The following is a 24,450-nucleotide window of genomic DNA, read 5'->3' as shown; positions in this document are numbered from 1 at the left end:
TTCAGCTTTAATGGCGGTCCAACCTTGGCCACTTTAAGACCTGTGGACTTCAACTCCCAGAATTCCCCATTCTCTGCTTTAATGTTTTCTTGGGACCCTGTCTAGCTTTGGAGTTGATTGTCAAGATGCATCTCTCTTGATTAGAATTAGGCTGCTTTCAAGGCCATCAAGTCTGAATGAAAGAGAATCTATTGCAGGCAAGGGGAATAATAGCTATATCTGACTTCAATTGTACTTGATTTGATTTGCATTAAAATTGATCTTTTATCCTGCTTGGGCTTTTTAAGATCTCAGCTTGCCATTTAGGGGTCAAGTTCAGCCCTGGGGGGGAAAAGTTACAAGTTCCTGATATAGAACTTAACTTGCTCTCCAATTCAGTTTCAATAATTTCTCCCTCCCTTGCTTACCTCAAGGCTAGCGTGCATAACATTTTCTGACTTTGGGGTAACTGCTTTTCAGGGAGCAACCTTACTCAGAGGTAACATGTAACATGGTTTAGTTCAGTCATGTTGCACTTCTGAAAATGTTTGGAATGGGCTCTCAAAAATTTCACAGATATGGTTGTGCTGGGAAGAGTTATTAATAATAATAATAATAATAATAATAATAATAATAATAATAATAATAATAATAATAATAATAATAATAAATAATTAATAATAATAATAATAATTTTATTTGTATACCGCCCTTCTCCCAAAGGACTCAGGGCGGTGAACAGGGCAAACATATAAAAGTACAAAAATACAAAAGTTAAGAAAGAATTAAACGAGATGCCCAAGTTATAACAATAGGTTAAAATACATTTAAAACAACAATAAAATCCAAACCCATCCCCCATCAATGTCATAATCATTGACATTGTTATAATGGCACTGAAAAAAATGACTTATGACCATTTTTGACATTTAAGACCATTGTAGCATCCCCACGTGATCAAAATTCTGGCAACTGGCATACATTTATGATGGTTACCGTGTCCCTGGGGTCATGTGACTTTCTGACAAGCAAACTCAATACAGAAGCCAGATTCCCTTAATAACTGTGTTACTAACTTAACAACTGCAATGATTTACTTCACAACTGTGGCAAGAAAGATCATAACATGCGGCAAAACTCACTTAGCAAGTGCCTTGCTTAGCAGTTGAAATTTTGGGCTCAGTTGTGGATGTAAGTCAAGGACTATTTGTAGTCACATTTCTTCACCTTAAATATGAATGTTGGAGTTGTCACAGGTTAGGAAGACCCATTACCAGCTCGTGTTATATTTGTCGTTTTGCAATGATGCAGCTGAATTCTTGATTTCCTCATTTTGTCCCCTTTCGCATCATGAAAATGCAACATGGCTAAATGAAGTAATGGAAAAAACTGGTTTCAGATATTAAGGAAAACACATTGCTGAATTTGAGCTGAGGGTAGCATGAAGCATTTGAAAGAACTTAAACGTTGAATGGAGTTGTTGTGCTCTTCCTATATCCGCTTTAAGCATTCCTATTTATAGTAGTGTAACTCTAGCTGCAGATTCTGTTGTAACTAATTGTTTTTGCACTGCTTTGAAGACAGAGACAATATTTTTACAGAAAGAGTTTGTGCTATTTTTACAGAAAGAGTTTGTACTATGTAGTTTGGTCAAAACATTTGCCCCTTAAGTGTCTTGATGATTGTATAACATACTGGAAAACAAAGCAAGGCATAATTAAATTGCAAAATCATGTAAAATGACCAGAAATTCAACCAAGACTTTAACAGCTTTTCCAGACAAAACTAGAAAGTATTATTTGATCTCTGTTACTTTAACTCCTACTTGGCAGATGGGTTTCAAAATTGGACTCTTCACCTGTATGCAGAGATATCCCTTCAAATAATCACATTTAGGATTCCACAGAAGACATTAAAGTCCAAAATACTGGTGTCTTCCTAGAAATGTACTTGTTAGCAATGCATTTTTTGGGGAATATGAAAGCAGTTTCCCTCTGCAGCTCTGCAATATTTAGCATTTTAGCCCAGCTATAGTAGTCAAAAAAGAGAGCCAGTTTGAGGTAATGGTTAAGTCGTCAAGCTAGAGCCAGGAGACCGTGAGTTCTAGTCCCACGTTTGGCACAAAAACAGTTAGGTGACTATGGACCAGTCTCTATTATTCAGCCCTAGGAAGGAGGCAATAGCAAACCACTTTTGCAAAAGCTTGCCAAGAAAACAGCAGGGATATGTTCAAGAATTGAATCCGGTTGAATGGGGAAAAAAATAGTACCCATATATTCTGTCCAAGCTGCTTACAACGATATCTACATTATACTTGGCCATGTTTACCATGATTTGTTTGATAAATTGCAAATGGTTAGTTTCATACAATGCACTAAGCCAAACAAACATACGCCAATATGACTTGCAGCCAAATGCCACTAGTATAGTGTTGAATAGTGATTATCTAGTGCTACAGTGCTAGCTAGATCATGAACAACACAGACATTGCTGCCAGATGCAGCATTTAGTGGTCCCAGTGATACCAAACTGAAGGATCTAAATCCTTTTAAATCCCATTGCTTTGGGTTGAAGCAAATCTGCTTAGCATCTTTACACTGTATTCCAATTAAAAAAAAACCAATATTTTCCATTTTAATAAACAGATATAAAAAATTATTACCTTTGTGCACTATATCTTAAATTATGTTTCTCTTTTAGATTTTTTTGTGGAACAATGTTTTTTATACATTATGTTTTGTGCTTAATTTATGAGTTTAAAACCAATACAGCCTTTGCTTATATTTTTATGGTAATTATTACTTTTACTAATTTCATTTCTGTCCCACCAAATCTCTCTATCAAAAGAGATCTGCCACAAAAAGGAAAAACAGTTGTAAGAGAAGAAAGAAAAAACATAACATAAACATAATAGTTAAAATACTAAAAACTAAAAACATTAAGCACCAGAAGTGTAGCAAAAAACATGGTCTCTGATAACTTCATTTTGGGAAGGAGCTACAATATTGTATTGGCCTCCCCCCTCCCATTATGTTATGTTAGTGATAAATTAAATCATTCCAACGCAGGTAGGCCTTGACTTCTGACCACAATTGAATTGTACAATTGAATGACTAACATTTCCATTGCAAAATAAGGTGGTGTTAAGTGAGTCTTGCTTGATTGTACGACCTAATTTGCTCAGTTGCTAGCAAATCATTGCAGTTGTTAAGTGAATCACAAGGTCATTAAATGAATCCAGTTTCTCTCCATTGACTTTGCTTTTCAGCAGCCAGCTTGGAAGGTTGTAAACGACAATCTCTCAAGCTCAAGATACTGCAACATAGATAAATGCTGGTTGCCGAATGCCTGAATTTTGATCATGTGACCATGGGAATGTTTTGACAGTCATAAGTGTGAGGACTGTTAAGTCAGGGATTATCTGTAATTACAGCTATAGGGAAATAATGGTTTTAGTGTCATTCATGGAGAAGTTAATAAAATTCGGCACTATCTAATGTCACTACCAAAGCTTGCTTTTGTTAGCCTAAGAGTAAATCAGGTTAATTACAAGGCTGTGCAGTGTTTCTCCCCGAAGCCATTATTTAATCCTTGCATTGTTGGCTAAACAAAGCAAGGAGCTTTTTTTTTCCTCTGAGAGGAAGTTGCTGTAGCCTGCAGTTGAATCCATATTAGGCATAAACTAAATATAGAAATATAATCCAGGAGTGAAGTCACATTTGCTGTTGCTGCTGGATGACTCTCAAACTTTCCCTCTTTTTATTCTTTAATGGGTCCCATTAACTGTTTTAAGATCCAGAATTTGTTCCATTCTTTGTGGTTTTTAAAAACAAAAGTAGTGCGTTTTAGGAAAACAGTTTGCCCGAAATAAAACCGAAGCAAGCCTGAATTATAAATGTCTCTTCGGTATGCAAAGCTTTGGAGTCCTTGCCTTATAAGATGGTGTGTCGATTTACCAGGGTTATCCAGTATGCCTTATACAGGGAGTCCTCAACTTACAACAGTTCATTTAGTGACTGTTCAAAGTTACAATGGCACTGAAAGAAGTGACTTATGACAATTTTTCACAGTTATCTTTGTAGCATCCCCGTGGTCAAGTGATCAGACTTCTGATGCTTGGCAACTGACTCATATATATGACAATTGCAGTATCCTTGGGTCATGTGTTTACCTTTTGCAAACTTCTGACAAGCAAAGTCAATGGGGGAAGCCAGATTCACTTAACAACCGGGTGAGGTTCAAGGTTCTGGTGATGGTTTTTAAGTCCTTACATGGCCTGGGTCCGGAATACCTCGGGGACCACCTGCTGCCGGCGTCGACTCCCCTCCGCCCTGTGCGCTCCCACAGAGAGGGCCTCCTCAGGGTGCCTCCGGTCAGAGAATGTCGGCTGGCGGCCCCCAGGGGGAGGGCCTTCTCTGTGGGCGCCCCGGCTTTATGGAACCAACTGCCGGTGGAGCTCCGGATGGCACCGGATCTCCGCTCCTTCCGGCATGGGTTAAAGACCCATTTATTCGTACAAGCTGGCCTGGCCTGATGGGGGAATGTCTGGGTTTTTATGGGTTTTTATATTTGACTGTTTTAATTGGGCAATTTATTTAATCTTTTTTTAACTTTTGTATCGCTATTTATATGCCCTGTTCACCGCCCTGAGTCCTTCGGGAGAAGGGCGGTATAAAAATCCAATAAATGAAATGAAACCAGGTTACTAACTTATCAACTGCAGTGATTCACTTAACAACTCTGGCAAGAAAGGTCTAAAATGGGCAAAACCCACTTATCAAATGTCTCACTTTACAACAGAAATGTTGGGCTCATCTGTGGTCCTAAGGCGAGGACTACCCGTAATTGTCTAGAGATTAAAAACGTGGATTTCACAGACTTTCTACTAACAGTTACTTATCTTACCACTGTAATGACATAAAGCTTTTTTTTATCATTTGCCTTTAAGCGACGGGTTATCAAGGACATTGAAATTGAAACTATTTGAACTTTTCCGTTTTTAGTCAAGCAAACATACATTTCATGAGCCGTAGGGATACATGGGGAAAATTCCAGAGACAGCTGGCAGTCAAAAATGACAGCAGTTGCTATATCTTTTGCAATATATTAGCTAGAAATAATTGTTCAGATTTGGATTTTTTTCATTAGTATACCTTAAAGGTAAAGGTAAAGTTTCCCCCGCACATGCGTGCTAGTCGTTTCCAACTCTAGGGGCCGGTGCTCATCTTCGTTTCAAAGCCGAAGAGCCAGCGCTTGTCCGAGGACGTCTCCGTGGTCATGTGGCCGGCATGACTAGACGCCAAAGGCGCACGGAACGATGTTACCTTCCCACCGTAGTGGTCCCTATTTTTCTACTTGCATTTTTACATGCTTTCGAACTGCTAGGTTGGCAGAAGCTGGGACGAGTAACAGGCGCTCACTCTGTTACGCGACACTCGGGATTCGACCCGCCAAACTGCCGACCTTCTGATCGACAAGCTCAGCGTCCTAACCCACTGAGCCACCGCGTCCCTATTTAGTATACCTTAAAGGTAAAGGTAAAGGTTCCCCCGCACATGGGTGCTAGTCGTTTCCAACTCTAGGGGCCGGTGCTCATCTCCGTTTCAAAGCCGAAGAGCCAGCGCTTGTCCGAGGACGTCTCCGTGGTCATGTGGCCGGCATGACTAGATGCCAAAGGCGCACGGAACGCTGTTACCTTCCCACCGGAGTGGTCCCTATTTTTCTACTTGCATTTTTACGTGCTTTCGAACTGCTAGGTTGGCAGAAGCTGGGACGAGTAACAGGCGCTCACTCTGCTACGCGGCACTCGGGATTCGACCCGCCAAACTGCCGACCTTCCAATCGACAAGCTCTCAGAGTCCTAACCCACTGAGCCACCGCGTCCCTTTAGTATACCTTACTAATATATATATATATATATATATATATATATATATATATATATATATATATATATATATATATATATATATATATATATATATATATATATATATATATATATATATATATATATATATATATATATATATATATATATATATATTGGTACTCTCATGTCTGTAGCATTTAACTAGGATCAGGGGTAGGCCATCTTGGCTTTTTTATGACTCGTGGACTTCAATTCCCAAAATTCCTGAGTCAGGAATTCTGGGAGTTGAAGTCCACGAGTCATAAAAGAGCCAAGGTGGCCTACCCCTGAACTAGGTGAAACAGTGCATCATAAAATGAGAATTTTTCAACCAAGGTACTTTAAATGGAGTTTGCATCTCAAATCTGAGAGCCATGACAGAATACAAAGTGTCATAAAACATTTTCTGTGGCCAGCTGCTGCTCATGTTTGGCTGTGCTATCCAGTTCAACAAGGGCTGCTTTCAAAGCAGATGCTTCTCTGAATATCTCCCTGAGTTTTTAAGAACTTTTCAAGTACATTAGAAGCCCCTGCCCTCGTGGAAGGCTTTGAGAAATCTGAGAAGGAAATATCTCTAAAACAATAACCCAACAACTCATGATTTATCTAGTAACATTTTATTAATTAGTTAATCATAAAAAACATTCCGCAAACTTTGTTGTCGTTGGGGCTGGAAGAATTATCCTGTAGGAATACTATTTGTGGTGGCAGAGGTGGGATTCAAATAGGTGAAAAACTGGTTCTCTGTGTGGATGCCGCTTCCGGAAGTCCATTCTGGGCCTGGGCAACAAAAAATTAGCTACCGGTTCTGCCGAAGTGGTGCAAACCGGCTGAATCCCACCACTGTGTGGTGGTCATCCCAGTATATGCATATATCTCCTTTAGTGGTGTTGCTTCTGACTTTTTTTATGGTAGAGCCTTCATGGAAGGCCAAAAAAATGTTCAGTGGTTTCAGCTGGATACCGTAATGCAGCTGGAACTTTTTATCTAGAAAGAAGAGGACAGAGGGAGTGATGTGTACATCACTCTAAGCTCTCAAGTCAGAACAAGGATATCAATAAAAATAAATACATTTTGCCTTAATTTTGCTAAAACACAGATAAATATAGCATGCTGACTCAACAGATTAATGTATTTGTTTAGGGGCCCAGCGGCCATATGTTTTCTCCATGAGTACATCCTGTTTACATTGAAATATGCAGTGGTGAAAATCTGGCCTTCCTATGCAGTGGAAACCCCCTTCAACTATTAACTTGCACTCTTTTACAGAAAGACATTTTCTAACCTGGTTGCAAGATTGGCCGAAAGCGAGAGTCTGTAGGAGGTGAGGAAGTGAAGACCTTCACCAGCTAGCAGGCACTTCCTGGCCTTGTCTGGGCTCAGAAGCTGAGCAAGATCAGGTCTAGTTAGGGTCTTAATGGAAGATTAGGAAATACCGGTAGCAGGCTTTAGGGCGGCTAAGCTGCTTCTCTCTGCATCTGCCAAGAAAACTGCAAGGACATGTCCATGAAGTCACACTTGGTTTGAGAATCAAGCTTGATTTGAGGGAGACTTCCCAGAAGTAACAGGGCAGTGGATTCTTTCCGTTCATCCCTTCTCCTATAAAAGGCTGGCTGTCTTCTTAGGAGCCATATAGAAACGGAGCAAGAAGTTGGACTGGTGGTAATTGGATATTTAGCTTTATCTAAACCAGTGGTTCTCAACCTTTTCTTCACCATAGACCCCCTTTAAATACCTTTTGTGGCCATGGAGCATGGCCACGGACCCCTAACACTTAACTCAAGATTTAATCATAACATTGCTTCAAGCTTTTGCAGACCCCCTGCGATGACATCGTGCCCCCCCCCGAGGTCCTCAAACCACAGGTCGAGAACCACTGATCTGAACAATCTCCCCAAGAGCTGTGTATCACTTTGATTCCGTCCAATAGCCTTATTCAGCCCAGTGTGGGTGTGTTGTGCATCTGAGTTCCCTTAAGCATTGTGATAAATAGTTTCCCCCTAAATACGTTTCAGTCTTTGAAGAGCTGCAGTGCTTATGAATAACTGAAGTGCCAGGGTGCCAATTAATTCTGTGGCTTTTTTTTTAAGGAAGCCAGTTGGCTGGGTTAGAATGGGAGAATCTCCTGTTCTAAACTGCAGTTTGCAAGCTTCTGCTCTCTTTGCAGTGAAGCCATATGGAAACTTGGGGTGGAAAGGGCATTTGGTGTCACTGCCAAGGCACATGCTGTACCAGCGTAGGAGAGCAAAGTTCTTCAGCAAGAGCTCTTCAGGGCCCTTGCTAACGTGTAATATTGAATCCAAAGCTGTTTTTAAAGCAAACATGATAGCAGGCAAGCAATTTTGCAGTGTTATAATCATTTTGCTTCAGCACTGGAGACTTTCATTGTGAGTCCAGTAGCAGCAAGGGAGTCTGGCACAATTGTTGCATTGTATGTTGGGTGCTGATGGACTCTGCAGCAGTGGTGAGTATTGGTTAGTTTCCTGATGCAGGGAAGCCTCGAAGTAAATTAGGCTGATGAGAGAGTTTCCTCACAACCATCCAGTGTGGTTGTACAGGTATTCCTTGACTTATGACATGTTCAGCAACTGTTTGAAGTTACAGCCAGCCCTTGAAGTTCTCACTGTCCCAGCACCCCCTCAGTCATGTGATCGTGATTGGGGTGCTTGGCAATTGGTTCACATTTAGGGTGGGTTGTTGAGCACCCTATGATCATGTGATCGCCATGTGCAATCTTCCCTGCTGTCTTCCCCAGAAAGTCAGTGGGGAAGCCAACAGGGAATATCACAAGCAGCTCTTGTCACTTTTTTTCCTCAGGAGCCCCACTGTGCATCCCACACAAGCCCACATTCCCAAGTAATTGCTTGTGGCCTCTCCCTGCTTAATGATCCACACAGCCCTGAAATTATGATGGCAACTGGGATTGGCATAATTGCCGTCACTATGCAATGCAATCACGTGTACTTTATGACTACATGGTTTAGCAATGGAAATTCTGGTCCTAGTTGCCATCATAATTTGAGGACCACCATTAACCTTTGATTAGATGTAGCCCCTACATCTCAAAGCAATTTGCTTTCACTGATGTGCATCTTTCCCTGTCGGTGTAAAAATATATTAAAGGCAACTTATTTTCAGGGACAAAAAAGGTCCCATCTGATAGTAAAATCAATATCAAAGATTAAAAAAAATGGCTAAAGGTTATTCTACACCAGGGCTCTTCAAACTTGGCCCTTTTATGGCTTGTGGACTTCAACTCCCAGAATTCCTGAGCCAGACCTGCTGAGTGAGGAATTCTGGGAGTTGAAGTCCACAAGTCATAAAAGGGCCAAGTTTGAAGAGCCCTGTTTTACACTCATGTAAGTGTTTCAATTGGTTTCACAAAGAGACCTGCATAAAATGCAGTATCATACAGGTACTCCTCGACTTACAAGCAAAATTGAGCCGAAAATATCCATTGCTAAGCGAGAGAATTGTTAAGTAGAATTTTGCCCCATTTTACAACCTTTCCTGCCACATTTGTTAAGTGAATTGCTGCAGTTGTTAAGTTAGTAACATGGTGGTTAAGTGAATCTGCATTGACTATGCTTGTCAGAAACTCAAAAAAGGGGATCACCTGACCCCAGGACATTGCAACTGTCATAAATATGAGTCAGTTGCCAAGCCTCTGGATTTTGATCATGGAGTGCTGCAATGGTCATAAATGTGAAAAACATTTGTGAGTCAGTTTTTTCAATGCTGTTGTAACTTCAAACTGTAACTAAAAAACTGTTGTAAGTCACAAAGACCAGCGGTAGTCTAATTTGAATGCAACTTGAGCATGCTTGGCTTTCCCAAAAGAAGTTGATGGAAGACATTAGTGGTCACTGTTTCCAAAGAACTGTAAAAATGCTTTTTCAGCAGTACCTCCCAAGATGCAGACAAGTTGCTTTTTAAGGAGAAAAACAGCCTGTATATAATAGCAAAGACCCACAATCTGGTCATCGAGATGCCACAAGAATATTTCCACATTGTTTGAATTAAATTCGAGGTGCTGCCTCCTCCTCCTCCTCCTCCTTCTCCTCCAGATGTGATTGATGTATGTGAGATCATCCTTTAGTTGATTTTTTTTTTGTTTTGCTTTGTTCCAGATCACTTCTGTCTTTCCCATCCCCCTGAATGGCTTTTTGCGATCTTACAATTTCAAATCCCAGTAGTTAAATTTCCTTTTTCAAAACAGCTGCCTTTGTGGCATTGTGTCTGCTGGCGTGCAAGCTCCATTTAGGCCCTAATATGTGGTTAAACAGTATCTTGAACATAAAAGCTATTTTTCTGACTGCATTAAGTATTAACTTCAACTTTGGAAACTAAGAGGAATGAATAATAACCCTATGGTAAATCAGATTTCTTGGCAAGCATTTTTTCTAACATTTTTAAGTCTCCCTGGGTCTGGCCAACTGTTTCTCTCCAAGGACTGACTCACTGTTACTCCACCTTCTTCCATCCTACAGTTTTGAAACACAGTTCTTTGAGATTCAGCAGCATTGACCTAATCCACCAAGGATTTCTACTTTTGTCCTTTAAAAGATCTACTGACTCTTTCTTCATTGGAAGAAGCAAGGGAAATAGCAGCATTTTCAAAGAACTGGCTGTAGAAATAAAGTTTAAATTGGCACAGTCAGATTTGTTTGAAGTCCAAGTCTGTAGTCTGAATTGGTGCCTATAATTATATTTCTCAAAGTGTCACCGGCTTTATATTACAAATGATTACAATAAAAGATGCTCTGATCTGATGCAATAAAATTTCACTGCCCTTGTCTCTTTTCTGGCTATAGGACCCAGACAGAGGAAAAACCCATTACTCTATTGAATTGGTCCTTTGCAAAGTACAGTGGTATGAAGCTGTGGAATTATTTCTGCTAAGATTTGGAGGTAGTTGATATTATTGCTGATGATATTTATTTTTATGTACAGTAAAACTGCTTAGGAAGGTAATTTAGATAAGTACTGATGTTGATATTTAGGTCTTCATTCCTCTTGTTAGTTAATTCAGGTGAGGAACCTGAAGGCTTAAATAGAATCTGGAGTCAATATGGACCAGGTGAGGACTAAGAATTCACAAGTTATATGAGTGGTTGTTTTGCTGGTAGAGAAAGAATTTTGATAATAACCCACTGGTTAGAAATTTTAGGCTCTTGAATAGCCCTTTTGGCTACAGACATTTGTAGATTTAGCCATCTGAAGTGGCTAGTTTGATTTGCAATACAGGTAGTTCTTGACTTACAACAGTTCATTTAGTGACTGTTCAAAGTTAAAACAGCAGTGAAAAAAGTGACTTACGACCATTTTTCACACTTATGACCATTGCGGCACACCCATGATAGGAATTGAGACACTTGGTAACTGGCTTCCATTTATGACAGTCGCAGTGTTCCAGGGTCATGCGATCACCTTGTGTGGCCTTCTGGCAAGCAAAGTCAATGGGGAAGGCAGATTCACTTAACCATTTTACTAACTTAACAACTGCAGAGATTCACTTAACAACTGTGGCAAGGAAGGTCATAAAATGGGGCAAAACTTACTTAACAAATGTCTCACTTTACAACAGAAATGTGGGGATCAATTGTGGTTGTAAGGCAAGAACTACCTCTATTGGTTTAATATTTTGGCATTTTAATATGTCTGTCTGCTATCTCCTGTCAGTATTATAATTTGATATGATCATAACAAATATTTCTGTAAAGTGTGTATTTAAAAAATGTTCTTAACCAAATCCTACTTCTAACTTAACTTGCTTTCAGGTCAGATCAGTCAATGATGCAATGACAAGTGTTAATTAAATCTGCAAGAATCTCTCTGCTTCAGCATGGATGATACTCAGCTCTTGAGAAATACCTTCCACCCTCTTATCAAATGCCTTGGAACACACCCTGGTTTATTCATGCTGAATTTAAGCCTTGCATTTAAAAAAAAAATCTTTGTTGAGCTGGATTATGCAAAAGAGAGCTCTTCAGACATGATTTGAGTTCTCCTATTTAATTGACAACTGCAGATTTGTCTAGTATTGCATAAACAACTTAAGAGTTTTCCTTCACTCTTATACTTGCTCCCTAATTTTTGCTGTATTTGAATCCAGTGTTTCTTTTCTCTTGCAAAAACCCAGTCAGTCCTCTTTAAGATCTTTCAGTAACTGCCTTCAGTATTTCTCAGGCTGCCTATGACGGTGTGGTTTTGCTTGATCGAATCGAATCATACTAAGGAAAAAGATAATTAGCTTTACAAATTGCAGTCAAGAAGTTGCATGGCTGAGTCCTTTTTTTGAGCATTGAAGCCAATTTTTGTTGTCATTCTTGTAGCCTCGTTCACACAGGGGGTCCACTCAGAATAACGTAAAAGACAATTTAAAGCAGAGAATGCAAATTAGGAAAAAAATGGTTTTTCAGACATTGTGTATAGAACTACAGTGGCTTCCTGGAGACATCGTATCCGGAATTAGATTTGGGTTGTATTTTGGATTCAGGCAATTGTTTTTTTGTAAAGTGGCATTTCCACTTCCTTCTGAAACATTGCCTTGTAAGTTAAATAAAAAGCAGATGCCTGCCTTGATTTATTTTTGTTCTTGAAAACTGTTTTTAGTGCGAGAGCATGGAATATAAACAACGTAGGCCAGTCCAATTACAGCACTAAACTGTCTGCTTTTCTTCCTTAGAGGATTAATCCTTAATAGATACTGCATTTTGTGTCCTCTTTTCTCTGAGAACTTAAGAGTCCACAGGTATCTCCCTTCGTTTTACCACCCCTTCCCTTCCCCCCCTTCCCCCCAAATCCCTAGGTTGGATTGAGAGAGTTTAAGAGAGCTTATGCACTAAATTCCGTGTGTTATCCAGTCACACTTGGCCAATAAAGAATATTCTGTTCAATGTTCTGTTCTGCTCTCTTATCTTAGTTTAGTCACCCAATGAGCTTTGTAGTCAAGTTGGGACTGAAATTTGGGTCTCCCCATTTTTAGTTCTTATCCATTGTGCTACGTTGACTGCTTACTATGGAGGGGTATTACTTGCCCCAACTCTGTAAACCTCCTCTGTTGCTATCATTTTCTTCCCCTTCTGACTCTCCTCTCTATCCTGTGTGTTTGGATACCAGCTGTTGCCCTGTCTTGAACTAGATCTATCGGTAAGAAAAGTCCTCGGTTAATGAGCAAAAATCACCACTGGATGGATGACTCATTTCATTCTGGAGTTTCAGCCACCCCTGCTTCTTTGAGCTTTCATATTTTTTCTTAATTCTCAGGGTGGGGTGGAACAGCCTATTTTCTATTTGAAGCTGTGTGGCTGAAGTCTTGTGCTGCCTACAAACTGCTCTTTGTGGTTCTGCTTAGCAGCTTTACGTCAGACTGGAAGCAAGAGCAGAGGGTAGGTTTTTCGGTCAGCGTTGCATTGCTTCAAAACTATTTAGAAAATCCACTACTTAATTTATGTTTGTTTCCTTACACTTTTTGGATTCTTCAGAACATTTTACGTCAGTAAAACATTGGTGTTAATCACTTCTGCCCATTATGTGTAATCCTGGTTTTCAAAAGTCGATGCAGAAAGGCCAGTCTTTTTTTTTTTTTTTTATTGAAAAGTTTTAAAATACAATTTTCCTTTAAAAAACCCACCTTCCCCCTCCCTACTCCCCCCCCTACCTCCCCCCAACCTCCCTCCCTCCTCCCCTCCCCCCCCCCGACTTCCCAGAGCTAAATACAAGGTATATATCTATAAAAAGGCAATCATAAACAACCATATACTACCCACTATAAAATCTAAAATCCATTACTCTCTAGCTTATATAGGATAAGACACACCTTAACAATATTAACTATATATAAAAAACTAGAATAAAAAAGAAAAAAAAAAAACGAAAGAAGACTTATTCGAATGCTACATAAAACTTCTTAACCCTATACTTGTTCTGGATAAACTCAATCCATTTTCTCCATTCCATAATATAGCGTTCTTGCGAATGATCTTTCAAATAGGCCGAAATCTTCGCCATCTCTGCCAGGTCGGAAACCTTTAAAGTCCACTCTTCTATGGTCGGCAATTCCTCTTTCTTCCAATATTGGCCTATCAAAAGTCTTGCTGCCGTAATTAGATTCAACATCAACTTAGTGTCCACAACTGTAGCGTCTGCAATTATTCCCAACAAAAAAAGTTGCGGACAAAACTTTATCCTCTGTTTAAAAATCTTCTGGATATTCCACCAGACTTTTATCCAAAAAGCCTTGACCTTCTTACATGTCCACCATATGTGAAAATATGTTGCATCTTCATCACCACACCTCCAACATTTAGGCTGGTAATTCGGATACATACTTGCAAGCTTTTTAGGATCTAAATGCCATCTATAAAACATTTTGTAAAAGTTCTCTCTTAGATTTTGAGCTTGAGTAAATTTTACGTTCCTCACCCAAATCTTTTCCCACATGTCCATTGTGATAACTTCTTGGATGTTTTGGGCCCATTTTATCATACAATCCTTGACAAGCTCTGTCTCTGAATCAATCTCTATCAATGCAAGATATATCCGTTTGATATGTGCTGATCCCTGATTTCTAACTTGTTTTATCAAATTTTTCATCAGTCATTGTAAAACCATTTTTCTGGTCTTCTTTCCACCTGGCCCGTAGCTGAATATATTGAAACCAGTTTTGAACAACCTTCTCTTCTCGCAAGAGGCTATATGATTTCAAACACCAAACATTTCTTTCCAAAGTTAGAATCTCCTTGTACGTAGTCACATCATGTTTGAAGCCAGCATGAATATTTTCTATTGCGTGTTTTGGAATTGCCCACAATGGTATCTTGCAACTCAACTTATGTCTATACTTCTTCCAAACTCTCAGCAATGCCTGTCTTAAAATATGCACCCTAAACACATTGTCTACCTTCTTATCATACAACAAATATGCATGCCAGCCAAACCACAAGTCATGGCCCTCAAGATTTAATAACCTCCGTTGCGTCAAATTAATCCAATCACTTATTCCTGCTAATGCAGCAGCTTCATAGTATACCGGTAATTTAAAATTAGGCAGTTTAAGACCACCTCTCTCACGAGTATCCTGCATAATCTTAAGTTTAACTCGTGGTTTTTTCCCTGCCCACACAGAGATAAAAGAGATAAAAGCTGTTCTCCAAGACGGTGGAGCTTTGACAATGAGCTTTGTAGTCAAGTTGGGACTGAAATTTGGGTCTCCCCATTTTTAGTTCTTATCCATTGTGCTACGTTGACTGCTTACTATGGAGGGGTATTACTTGCCCCAACTCTGTAAACCTCCTCTGTTGCTATCATTTTCTTCCCCTTCTGACTCTCCTCTCTATCCTGTGTGTTTGGATACCAGCTGTTGCCCTGTCTTGAACTAGATCTATCGGTAAGAAAAGTCCTCGGTTAATGAGCAAAAATCACCACTGGATGGATGACTCATTTCATTCTGGAGTTTCAGCCACCCCTGCTTCTTTGAGCTTTCATATTTTTTCTTAATTCTCAGGGTGGGGTGGAACAGCCTATTTTCTATTTGAAGCTGTGTGGCTGAAGTCTTGTGCTGCCTACAAACTGCTCTTTGTGGTTCTGCTTAGCAGCTTTACGTCAGACTGGAAGCAAGAGCAGAGGGTAGGTTTTTCGGTCAGCGTTGCATTGCTTCAAAACTATTTAGAAAATCCACTACTTAATTTATGTTTGTTTCCTTACACTTTTTGGATTCTTCAGAACATTTTACGTCAGTAAAACATTGGTGTTAATCACTTCTGCCCATTATGTGTAATCCTGGTTTTCAAAAGTCGATGCAGAAAGGCCAGTCTTGTGTAATAATGTATGACATGAAATCTAGGATATTCACATTTAAATCTCCTCTCGGCTGAGCAACTCCTTAGATCAGGGGTCCCCAACCTTGGCAACTTTAAGACTTGTGGACTTCAACACCCAGAATTCTGGGAGTTGAAGTCCACAGGTCTTAAAGTTACCAAGGCTGGGGACCCCTGCCTTAGATGTTTTGGACCTGTATCTCAGTACAATCAACTTCACAATAGCCAAGGCTGTGACAGCATCAAAGATGGAAAATCCTCTAGATTCATCAGGCATTTAGGCCCAATTATTTTTTAATCAGCCCTTACCCCTCTAGAGGTTTATAGCATCTGCTAATCTAAAGTGCGACCTGCTCACAAAATTGACTTACAGAAAGCACCTTTACTTTCAGATCAGTAATACCAGCCAAACAAAATACGACTTGCAATGTGTGTTGTGTTGCGTGTAACTGGGATCAGTTACTCTTTGGGATAAGTTCATTGTCATGCTGGATAGGAAATTTGGAGACAGCTGTTCTGTTATTTTGTTATTCTGTTACATGGTTATTCTCTTGTTCCTACTGGACATGTTAGCATGAACATTAAAAGTTTGTCTATGTTTGTCTGTCTCTATGCAGTTTATTTAACTGCCCATCTCACAAGCAAGTGACTCTGAGCAGGTTGTTTAGAGTTGATTATATGTGACCATCTAGATTTTTTTTTCATGATGATCTGTTACTAACCAGAGCCTTTCATTCTTCCAGTGGTGCACCCATAAACCGCTGTGATGGATTTCATCCACCTTGCTGCTGGACACCCTTCTCTCTTCCTTCTTTCCCAGCACTAGAGTTTTCTCCAGAGAGCTAGGTCTTTGTATAATGTATCTGGATAATTTGAGCCTCGTTATTTGTGCCTCAAGTGAGAACTCTGAGTTGTAAGTCTGTGTGGTGATTTGTTCATGAGCCATTTGTTATTTTCTTGGCTGTTCGGGAGTCAGGAGTCTTCTTCAACACCATAGTTCAAAAATGTCTATATTCTTTTCCCCCCCTCAAAATCCAACTTTTACTTCCATAAAGCAGGGCTTTTCAACCAGTGGTACGAGTACCACCTGTGGTACACTGGCACCTGGCAGGTGGTACGCGACCCTCCTAGAAAAGTGGTAGTGGGGGAGGGGAATGAGCTGAACCGGTGGCAGCACCGCCCAAGCCTGAGCGAGAGACGTCTGGAGCTGCAGGGCTGTCAGGGCTCAGCCGAAGCGCCAGGATCAGCTCTTCTTCAGGGCTGTCAGGGCTCAGCGGAAGCGCCAGGATCAGCGCTTCTTCGGGGCTGTCAGGGCTCAGCGGAAGCACCAAGATCAGTGCCAGGCTCCAGCTGGAATGTTGCAGCATCTCCAGGGTCTTGTGATTTACATTCAGATGCTTGGCAACTGATTCATATTTATGACGGTCACAGTGTCCCAGGGTCATGTAAAGTGACCAAAATCATCTGCAACCACCCAGCAGATGGGGGGAGGGGAATAAAAATCACACACACCCCCACCCCACCCCCTCTGCCAATCCTCAACAGAAATGCTCACAACCATGAAAACCTCAGACAAGAGGAAGAGCACCGCAGGGCGGGCAGGCAGGTGTCTTGCTCGGCTACGGCTTGGGGGGCACTTTTTTCAGTGCCATTGTAACTTCGAACAGTCACTAAGTGAACTGTTGTAAGTTGAGGACTACCTGTACTTCATCACTTTTTTCCTTTTTTTTTTTTTTTGGTCATCCAGTTTTTGACACCTTGCTAGGCGACTGGTGGTACTCGGATGTTGCCCTATCCTAAAAGTGGTACAGTGGGTGAAAAAGTTGAAAAGCCCTGCCGTAAAGTATCACAGGGAATACCATAGCTTGCTTTTTCCCAATCTTTGTATGGACACAGCCATATCCACATTCAGACAGCACCTGAATGTTTTTCCCAAGGCCTTGCTTGACTGTTCTACAAATGGCTAGTCAGTGGTGTTTTTCTTGATTACTTGTTTCTTTACTGTTGATGATTGATCCTAAAAGGCAGAAGCTATCCACCACTTCGACTTCTTCATTGCCAGGTCTAAGGCTGCTGCTGTTCTACCTGTTGTCATTAATTTTGTCTTCTCTTTACATTTGTAAAATATAAATCAATTTATAATATATTTAATGTTAGTCCCATATTTTGACTAAGTTTCTTGAATTTATTGTTAGAGCTTGCAGATCATTTCCATTAGCGTCATCCACATAATACAGGTTATTGATGTTTCTGCCTCCAGTTTTAAAACCATGCTCATCCGGTTCCTACCCAGCTTATCTTAATGTATATCTTGCATAAAGGTTGAGTAGCGAAGAGGAGAGTATCCAGCACATAGATTTTAAAATAGCCCATCAGAAATTACCCTGGCTAGCTCAGGAAGAGAGACTGTAGCATGATGGTACACTAATATTAATCCTTTTATTATATCCAGCCATATAAATACAGAAGCAGACACTAAATATTGGCAAACTATTGGATGGAGCTTGTGGTTTCTGAACTGGCGTACAGAAAAATTGACTCTCCTCTTATTCAAATCTGTGTGATACGTGCCAAGTCAATGCTTTTATAACATAGAGGATTAAATCCTGGATAATAGTCATTCTACCAGCAGCTGAGCTAGCATTAAAATTTGTTTATGTGGTTTAATAATTATTTAATAAGCTATGTATTATTTCAGGAAAGAGAGTAGTGTACTGTAGTCTTCCGACTAGGTCACCTATAATATTTCCACTGTTTCCCTTCCTCATGGGTGTGTGGCTTGACCTCTTTCTTTGACACTTCTAAACTATCGTACAGAATTTGTCAAGTAAACACATCTAACTACTTCATTTTTCCTGTAAACGGTCACTTTAGAGCAGGGGTCTTCAAATTTGGCCCTTTTATGACTTGTGGACTTCAATTCCCAGAATTCCTCAGGGAATTCTGGGAGTTGAAGTCCACAGGTCTTAAAGTTGCCAAGGTTGGGGACCCCTGGATTATACCATCCAGAGCAGTGTTTCTCAACCTCAGGAAACTTTAAGATGTCTGGACTTCAGCTCCCAGAATTCCCTAGTCAGCATACTGGCTGGGGAATTCTGGGAACTAAAGTCCACATGTCTTAAAGTTGCCAAGGTTGAATAACGCTAGACAGAGAGTGAAAGAAGCATGAGAAAGGACTTAAAATAGCCCTGTTTTGATTTTGTATGGAAAATGATGGGGCGGAGAGAATTTCTGATAATCTTTCAAGAATCTGTTCAGAACAATAAAGCAGCATTCCTTGAATCAGTTTTGAAAGCCTGGCCAGGTTACTTCTGTTTTTCCCTTAAAGTGAGGTTATTTTGTGTTCCTTACATCTTCCTCAAGGCCAGCTACTTATTTTTTTATGGGTCTTTAGTACAATAGCTGAATTCCCACTAGTCCCAAGCTGTTACCTTTCTCAGCTTAACTTACCCCATTTGGTTTTTTGAGGGATGATCAGAAGAGGGAACATGAGGTGTGTCCTACATCAAGTTCTTGATGGGAAAACTGCACATAAATCTAACTAACGTTACGAATGAAGGCAAATATACGTGTCCCAGAATAATGATGCGAGACCAAATTTGCGTCGATCACTGGGACCAGAGATCCCTGGTGTCGGTGACCAACCAGAAATTCGATCTCGCAAACTAATATTGTATCACACACGGTGCCAGGAATGAACATCAGGACCACATATTAAATTCCAATTAAACTGGTTTATTACTAATCATGCCAGCGCACCAGGATCTATTAATGGTTAGCGCTATCTTGGCTGAGAGTCAGTGGAATTCAGGAAGGATTGGACTTAGTTCATTTGTGGCTATGTAGAAGCTCTGGGCTGATTCCTGTTTTGACTCCACCCCCATGCTCTGCCACTTCTCCTACACATGGGCACCGGGTCCTTCTCATTGTGTGATGCTTGAGGCAAAAGTGAGAGGGCTCTGCTTCTTGTTCAGCTGGCTGTCTATTCCAGTGACAGGGAACAGTTTGGCACAGCTTGTCCATTTTTACTAATGTCTTTTTCGCCTTCTTTTTCCACAGGCCGGCAGTGATGGTGAAAGCATAGGCAACTGCCCCTTCTCTCAGAGGCTCTTCATGATACTGTGGCTCAAAGGAGTGGTATTCAGCGTCACAACAGTGGACTTGAAAAGGTAGGGGACTTGCTCTTCTTTTTTTTATTGAAAAGTTTTTCAATACATTTTATCCTTAACAAAATAACCCACCCCCCCTTCCCAACCCAACTCAACCCTCCCCCCTCCCCTTCCCCCCTCCCCGACTTCCCAGAGCTAAATACAAGGTATAAAAGTAAAAAACAATCATAAACTACCATATGCTAACAACAATAAACTATTAGGTCTATCGCACTTTAGCTCTTATAAAATGACTACAAGCAATATAAATATGACATCGATACTTATTCAAATGCTAAATGAAACTTTTTAGTCCCATATTTATTCTGGATGTAATCAATCCATTTTTGGGACTTGCTCTTCTTAGGAACCTCTTACTGTGCAGGTAGTCCTAGATTATGACCACAATTGAGCCCCAAATGTCTGCTGCTAACAGTTGTTCCGTGAGTTTTGCCCCCATTTTATGATTTTTCTTGCCACAGCTGTTAAGTGAACCGCTGCAGTTAAGTTTAGTAGCACGGTTGTTAAAATGAACCTGGCTTCCCCATTGACTTTGCTTGTCCGAAGGTCGTAAAAGGCAATCACGTGACCCCGGGGCACTGCAACCGTCATGAATATGAACCAGTTTCCAAGCCTCCAAATTTTGATCGTGCTGACCATGGGGATGCTGCAACGGTTTTGCAAGTATGAAAAGCAGTCGTAGGTCACCTTTTCCCAGTGCCCTTGTAACTTCGGACCATCACTAAATGAATGGTTGTAAGTCAAAGTTGTGTCTGGACACCTGTGACAGTTTTAAGCATTTCCTTGAGTTGTAATAAATCTGTGGTCACATGATTGCGGGATGCTGCAAACAGCTGTCAACGCTGCATGCTTGCCGAAAGACCTAAGTGTGGTACCCCATGAAGAGGCACGCTTTTTTTTACAAAGGGCATAGCAATCACCAGTGGATCCCACTGAGATTTATAGGCTAGGACAGGGGTAGGCAACCTTGGCTCTTTTATGACTCGTGGACTTCAACTCCCAGAATTCCTCAGCCAGCTATGCTGGCTGAGGAATTCTGGGAGTTGAAGTCCACGAGTCATAAAAGAGCCAAGGTTGCCCACCCCTGGGCTAGGATAATCTTAATGGCACCTCAGTTAACTACTCCAGGTTAATGTCACTCCCAAGCTCTACCTCAGTAGTTTCTTAGCAGGGTGTAAGTGGTTTCAGTAGACGCCACTCTCACGTTGTCAGCTGTGTTGCTTATTTTGAAGCTTGCAGCTTGGCAAGACTCTCATTCCCCCCACCCCCGAGCCTCCCCAGTCTATGCAGTACCCACTGTGGTATCCAAAAGGAGTTTGGGCAGCCTTCGTCTCGCTACTAGCAGCATTCTGTTCTTCTACCAGGTCACTTTCAAAGCAGATTATCCCAAAAGCAAGCTGGTTCTTCCTCTTCTCCCCTGCTGAAGGGATACTAGGCTTCTCTAATTCATCTCGCACACGGAAGCATGAAAGGAACCGATTAATAACACCGAAATGTAGTGTTGGACAATAGTTCCATCTGTGGGGTCATTACTCTTTTGATAGCATGTCTGTTTGTGCCACGTAGAATTTTCCCAGGAAGTTGAGAGTAAAGGGAAAGACACTTAATCGATGGAGGCGGTCTGTCCAATTACTGCACTGTTGGTACCATGAACTCCATCAACTAAATGGACATGAACCCAGCAAATCCACAGTGCTGTTTCTCTCCCTTTTCATGGAATGAGAAAAGAGATGGAGGAGGTAAAGGTTTTTTTCATCCTTCTTTGGGGCTGTTGATGGAGCTAAAACAAATAAGGAACAGTTGCTGGAATTGGGTATGTCTAGTTTAATGAAGAGAAGGATGAGGGGGGACATGATAGCAGTCTTCCAATATCTCAGGGGCTGCCACAAAGAAGAGGGAGTCAAACTATTTTCCAAAGCACCTGAAGGCAGGGCAAGAAGCAACGGATGGAAACTAATCAAGGAGAGAAGCAACCTAGAACTAAGGAGAAACTTCCTGACAGAACAATTAATCAGTGGAACAAGCTGCCTCCAGAAGCTGTGAATACTGCAACACTGGAAGTTTTTAAGAAGAGACTGGACAGCCATTTGTCTGGAATGGTATCGGGTTTCCTGCCTGAGCAGGGGGTTGGACTAGATGACTTCCAAGGTCCCTTCCATCATCATCATCATCATCATCATCATCATCATCATCATCTGATGTTCATGGGGAATTATTTGAGCCATTCCCCATTGTGAGGGCTTCTCTCTTTTTGACATTTTGGATTGAACTGAAATTATCTAAGCCTTTCCAGCTTTGTGACCTTAGAATAGGTCCTCCTGACTCGAAACTTTTATCTGGAAAAAGTCACTTTACTACTTCATGTTGTGCATCTTCCAAAGAGATCTTTGCTTTTTGCATTTAAAGATCCATTACTGCTGGCCCCCTTTTTTGTCTCCATCTTTGGCATCTGAGTGCTCCCTTAATTCTTAATGCACAGAGGCTGTGGTTTATCCATCAGCTCTGCCTAACTGTTTCGCCCTTTGTTTATTTTGGTGGCCCAAGGAAAGTGCATTCAGCTTCTGTTCCACGTTTCCAGATGACAGCTGTGTTGTTTACTTATTTTATTTTTATCCCACCTTTATCCCTGGATAAGTAACTCAAGGCAGCAAATATATGTAATGTTCCTTCCTCCTCTTTTTCCCCACAAGAACCCTGTGAGGTGGGTTGGGCTGAGAGAGAATGGTTGACCCAACGTCACCTAGCCAGCTTTCATGCCTAAGGTGGGACTAGAACTCACATCTCCAGCTTCTTAGCCACTACCTCAAACTGGCTCTTGATCCTAGCAGACGTACCACCTGCTTCCCCCAATTTATCTAACAGTCGCTCCCCTTTGGTATTTTCTATTCTAGCATCACTACTTTGTAGCATCTCTCTTCCAGACCTGTGCTGAGCTGCTCTGTGGTCTTACTCAATGTCCATTAGGAAGGGCTGCTAATTGGACCTCTGAATCGGGGCAGATGCTACTTTGGGCCAATTGAGATTGCTATTTTAACTAGGTCGCTACATCCTTCCCCCCCCATCAATCATTATAAGTATGCTGGTATTCATGCACATATATGATTTCATATCCCCATCCCAGACATGGGCATAGAACCTGCATGCATGAATGCCCAGTGACCATGATGACAGGTTGGTTGCTTCTAATGGCGATTTGTCATCGTGATCCCTCTATATTTGTGCATGCATAGCCGGATGATGGGAGCGGTGAATAGGAAAGCAAGGTACGTAGTGACATCTCTGGGAAAGATAGCTAATGTAGAGGTATTTCTTGACTTTACAGCCACAACTGAGCTCAGAATTTCTGTTCCTAAGCAAAACATTTGTTACCTGAGTTTTGCTCCGTTTTACGACTTTCTTGCCACAGTTGTTAAGTGAATCACTGCAGTTGTTAAGTTAGTAACACAGTTGTTAAGTCAGTCTAGCTTCCCTATTGACCTTGCTTGTCAGAAGGTCACAAAAGGGGATCACATGATGCTGGGACACTGCAAGGTTCATAAATATGAGTCAGATGCCAAGCGTCTGAATTTTGATGACATCCCCATACCATGGGGATGGTGCAGCACTCTTTAAGTGTGAAAAGTGGTCCTAAATCCCCTTTTTTCAGTGCTGTTGTTAACTTTAAACAGTCACTAAGTGAACTGTGGTAGGCCGAGGACTACACGTATTTAGGTTCACATTTGTTATAACATTGACAATTGTGAATGATCAGAAAAACAAAACTTTATTCCAGGATAGAAAACTCATGCTTTTGACTTGTATGGACTTTCTGTTTCTCAGCTTGGATCTTAGTCTGTATAATAATTATTCCCATTTCCTTAAAAGGGAAAACTGATTCCCCCCCCTTCTGTTAGGGCCGTGGTGGCACGCAGAGCCCTCTCTGTGGGCACACGTGCCGTCGCCCCAGTCCTAGGCCTTCAGCTGGGTTTTATAACCCCCTTTTGCTTTAGACCTCCGCCACCATGTGCAAAAAAAACAACAGGTTCAATCAATCAATTTCAACTTCTCACAGAAAAAAAAAGAACTTGGAAAGTTGGAATTGATTGATTGAACTTTTTAGTCCCACCCAGTCTGCCGTTACCACCGCAGCTACGCCCACCCAATGGGCCGCGCCCCCAATTGGCCACACCCACCCACTGGACCACGCTCACCTGGCACCCGACAATACATAATTGGGTTTGGGGCTGCAGTTTGGGCACTCGGTCTCTAAAAGGTTCACCATCACTGTGTTAGGGCATAAAAGTTTATTTATTTATTTTAATGCCATTTATATCCCGCCCTTCTCCGAAGACTCAGGGCGGCTTACAATTTAAGCACAAACCAATGTGCTTAGCAATAGCCTTCATTCTATGTATATGCCTGCTTATTAGGGCTTTCCCCCCCCCCCCAAGCGGCATTATTACAAAGTCAGCTTATTGTCCCCAACAGTCTGGGTCCTCATTTTACCTACCTCGGAAGGATGGAAGGCTGAGTCAACCTTGAGCCTGGTGGGACTCGAACCTGCACTAATTGCAGGCAGCTGGTGTTACTT

At 41.2% G+C, this 24,450-nt stretch overlaps 2 protein-coding genes across 2 annotated transcripts in view; one reads left to right on the top strand and one right to left on the bottom strand.

The window, feature by feature from the left end:
• STPG1 (sperm tail PG-rich repeat containing 1) overlaps positions 1 to 24,450 on the bottom strand; it is a 209,719-nt gene that overhangs the window by 147,763 nt on the left and 37,506 nt on the right. The gene's annotated exons all lie outside the window — the stretch shown is intronic.
• The window catches only part of CLIC4 (chloride intracellular channel 4), a 55,810-nt gene that overhangs the window by 7,901 nt on the left and 23,459 nt on the right, over positions 1 to 24,450 (top strand). Inside the window, exon 2 of the mRNA XM_081335303.1 lies at positions 19,771 to 19,880. Coding sequence (XP_081191429.1) covers positions 19,771 to 19,880 — 110 coding nt within the window. The remainder of the gene's footprint in view (positions 1 to 19,770; positions 19,881 to 24,450) is intronic.

This window comes from Vipera berus, assembly GCF_964194415.1.
Source record: "Vipera berus genome assembly, chromosome: 9".
NCBI classification, from domain to species: domain Eukaryota; kingdom Metazoa; phylum Chordata; class Lepidosauria; order Squamata; family Viperidae; genus Vipera; species Vipera berus.
The sequence above is the reverse complement of the archived record's forward strand: the minus strand, read 5'-3'. Positions and strand labels throughout refer to the sequence as shown.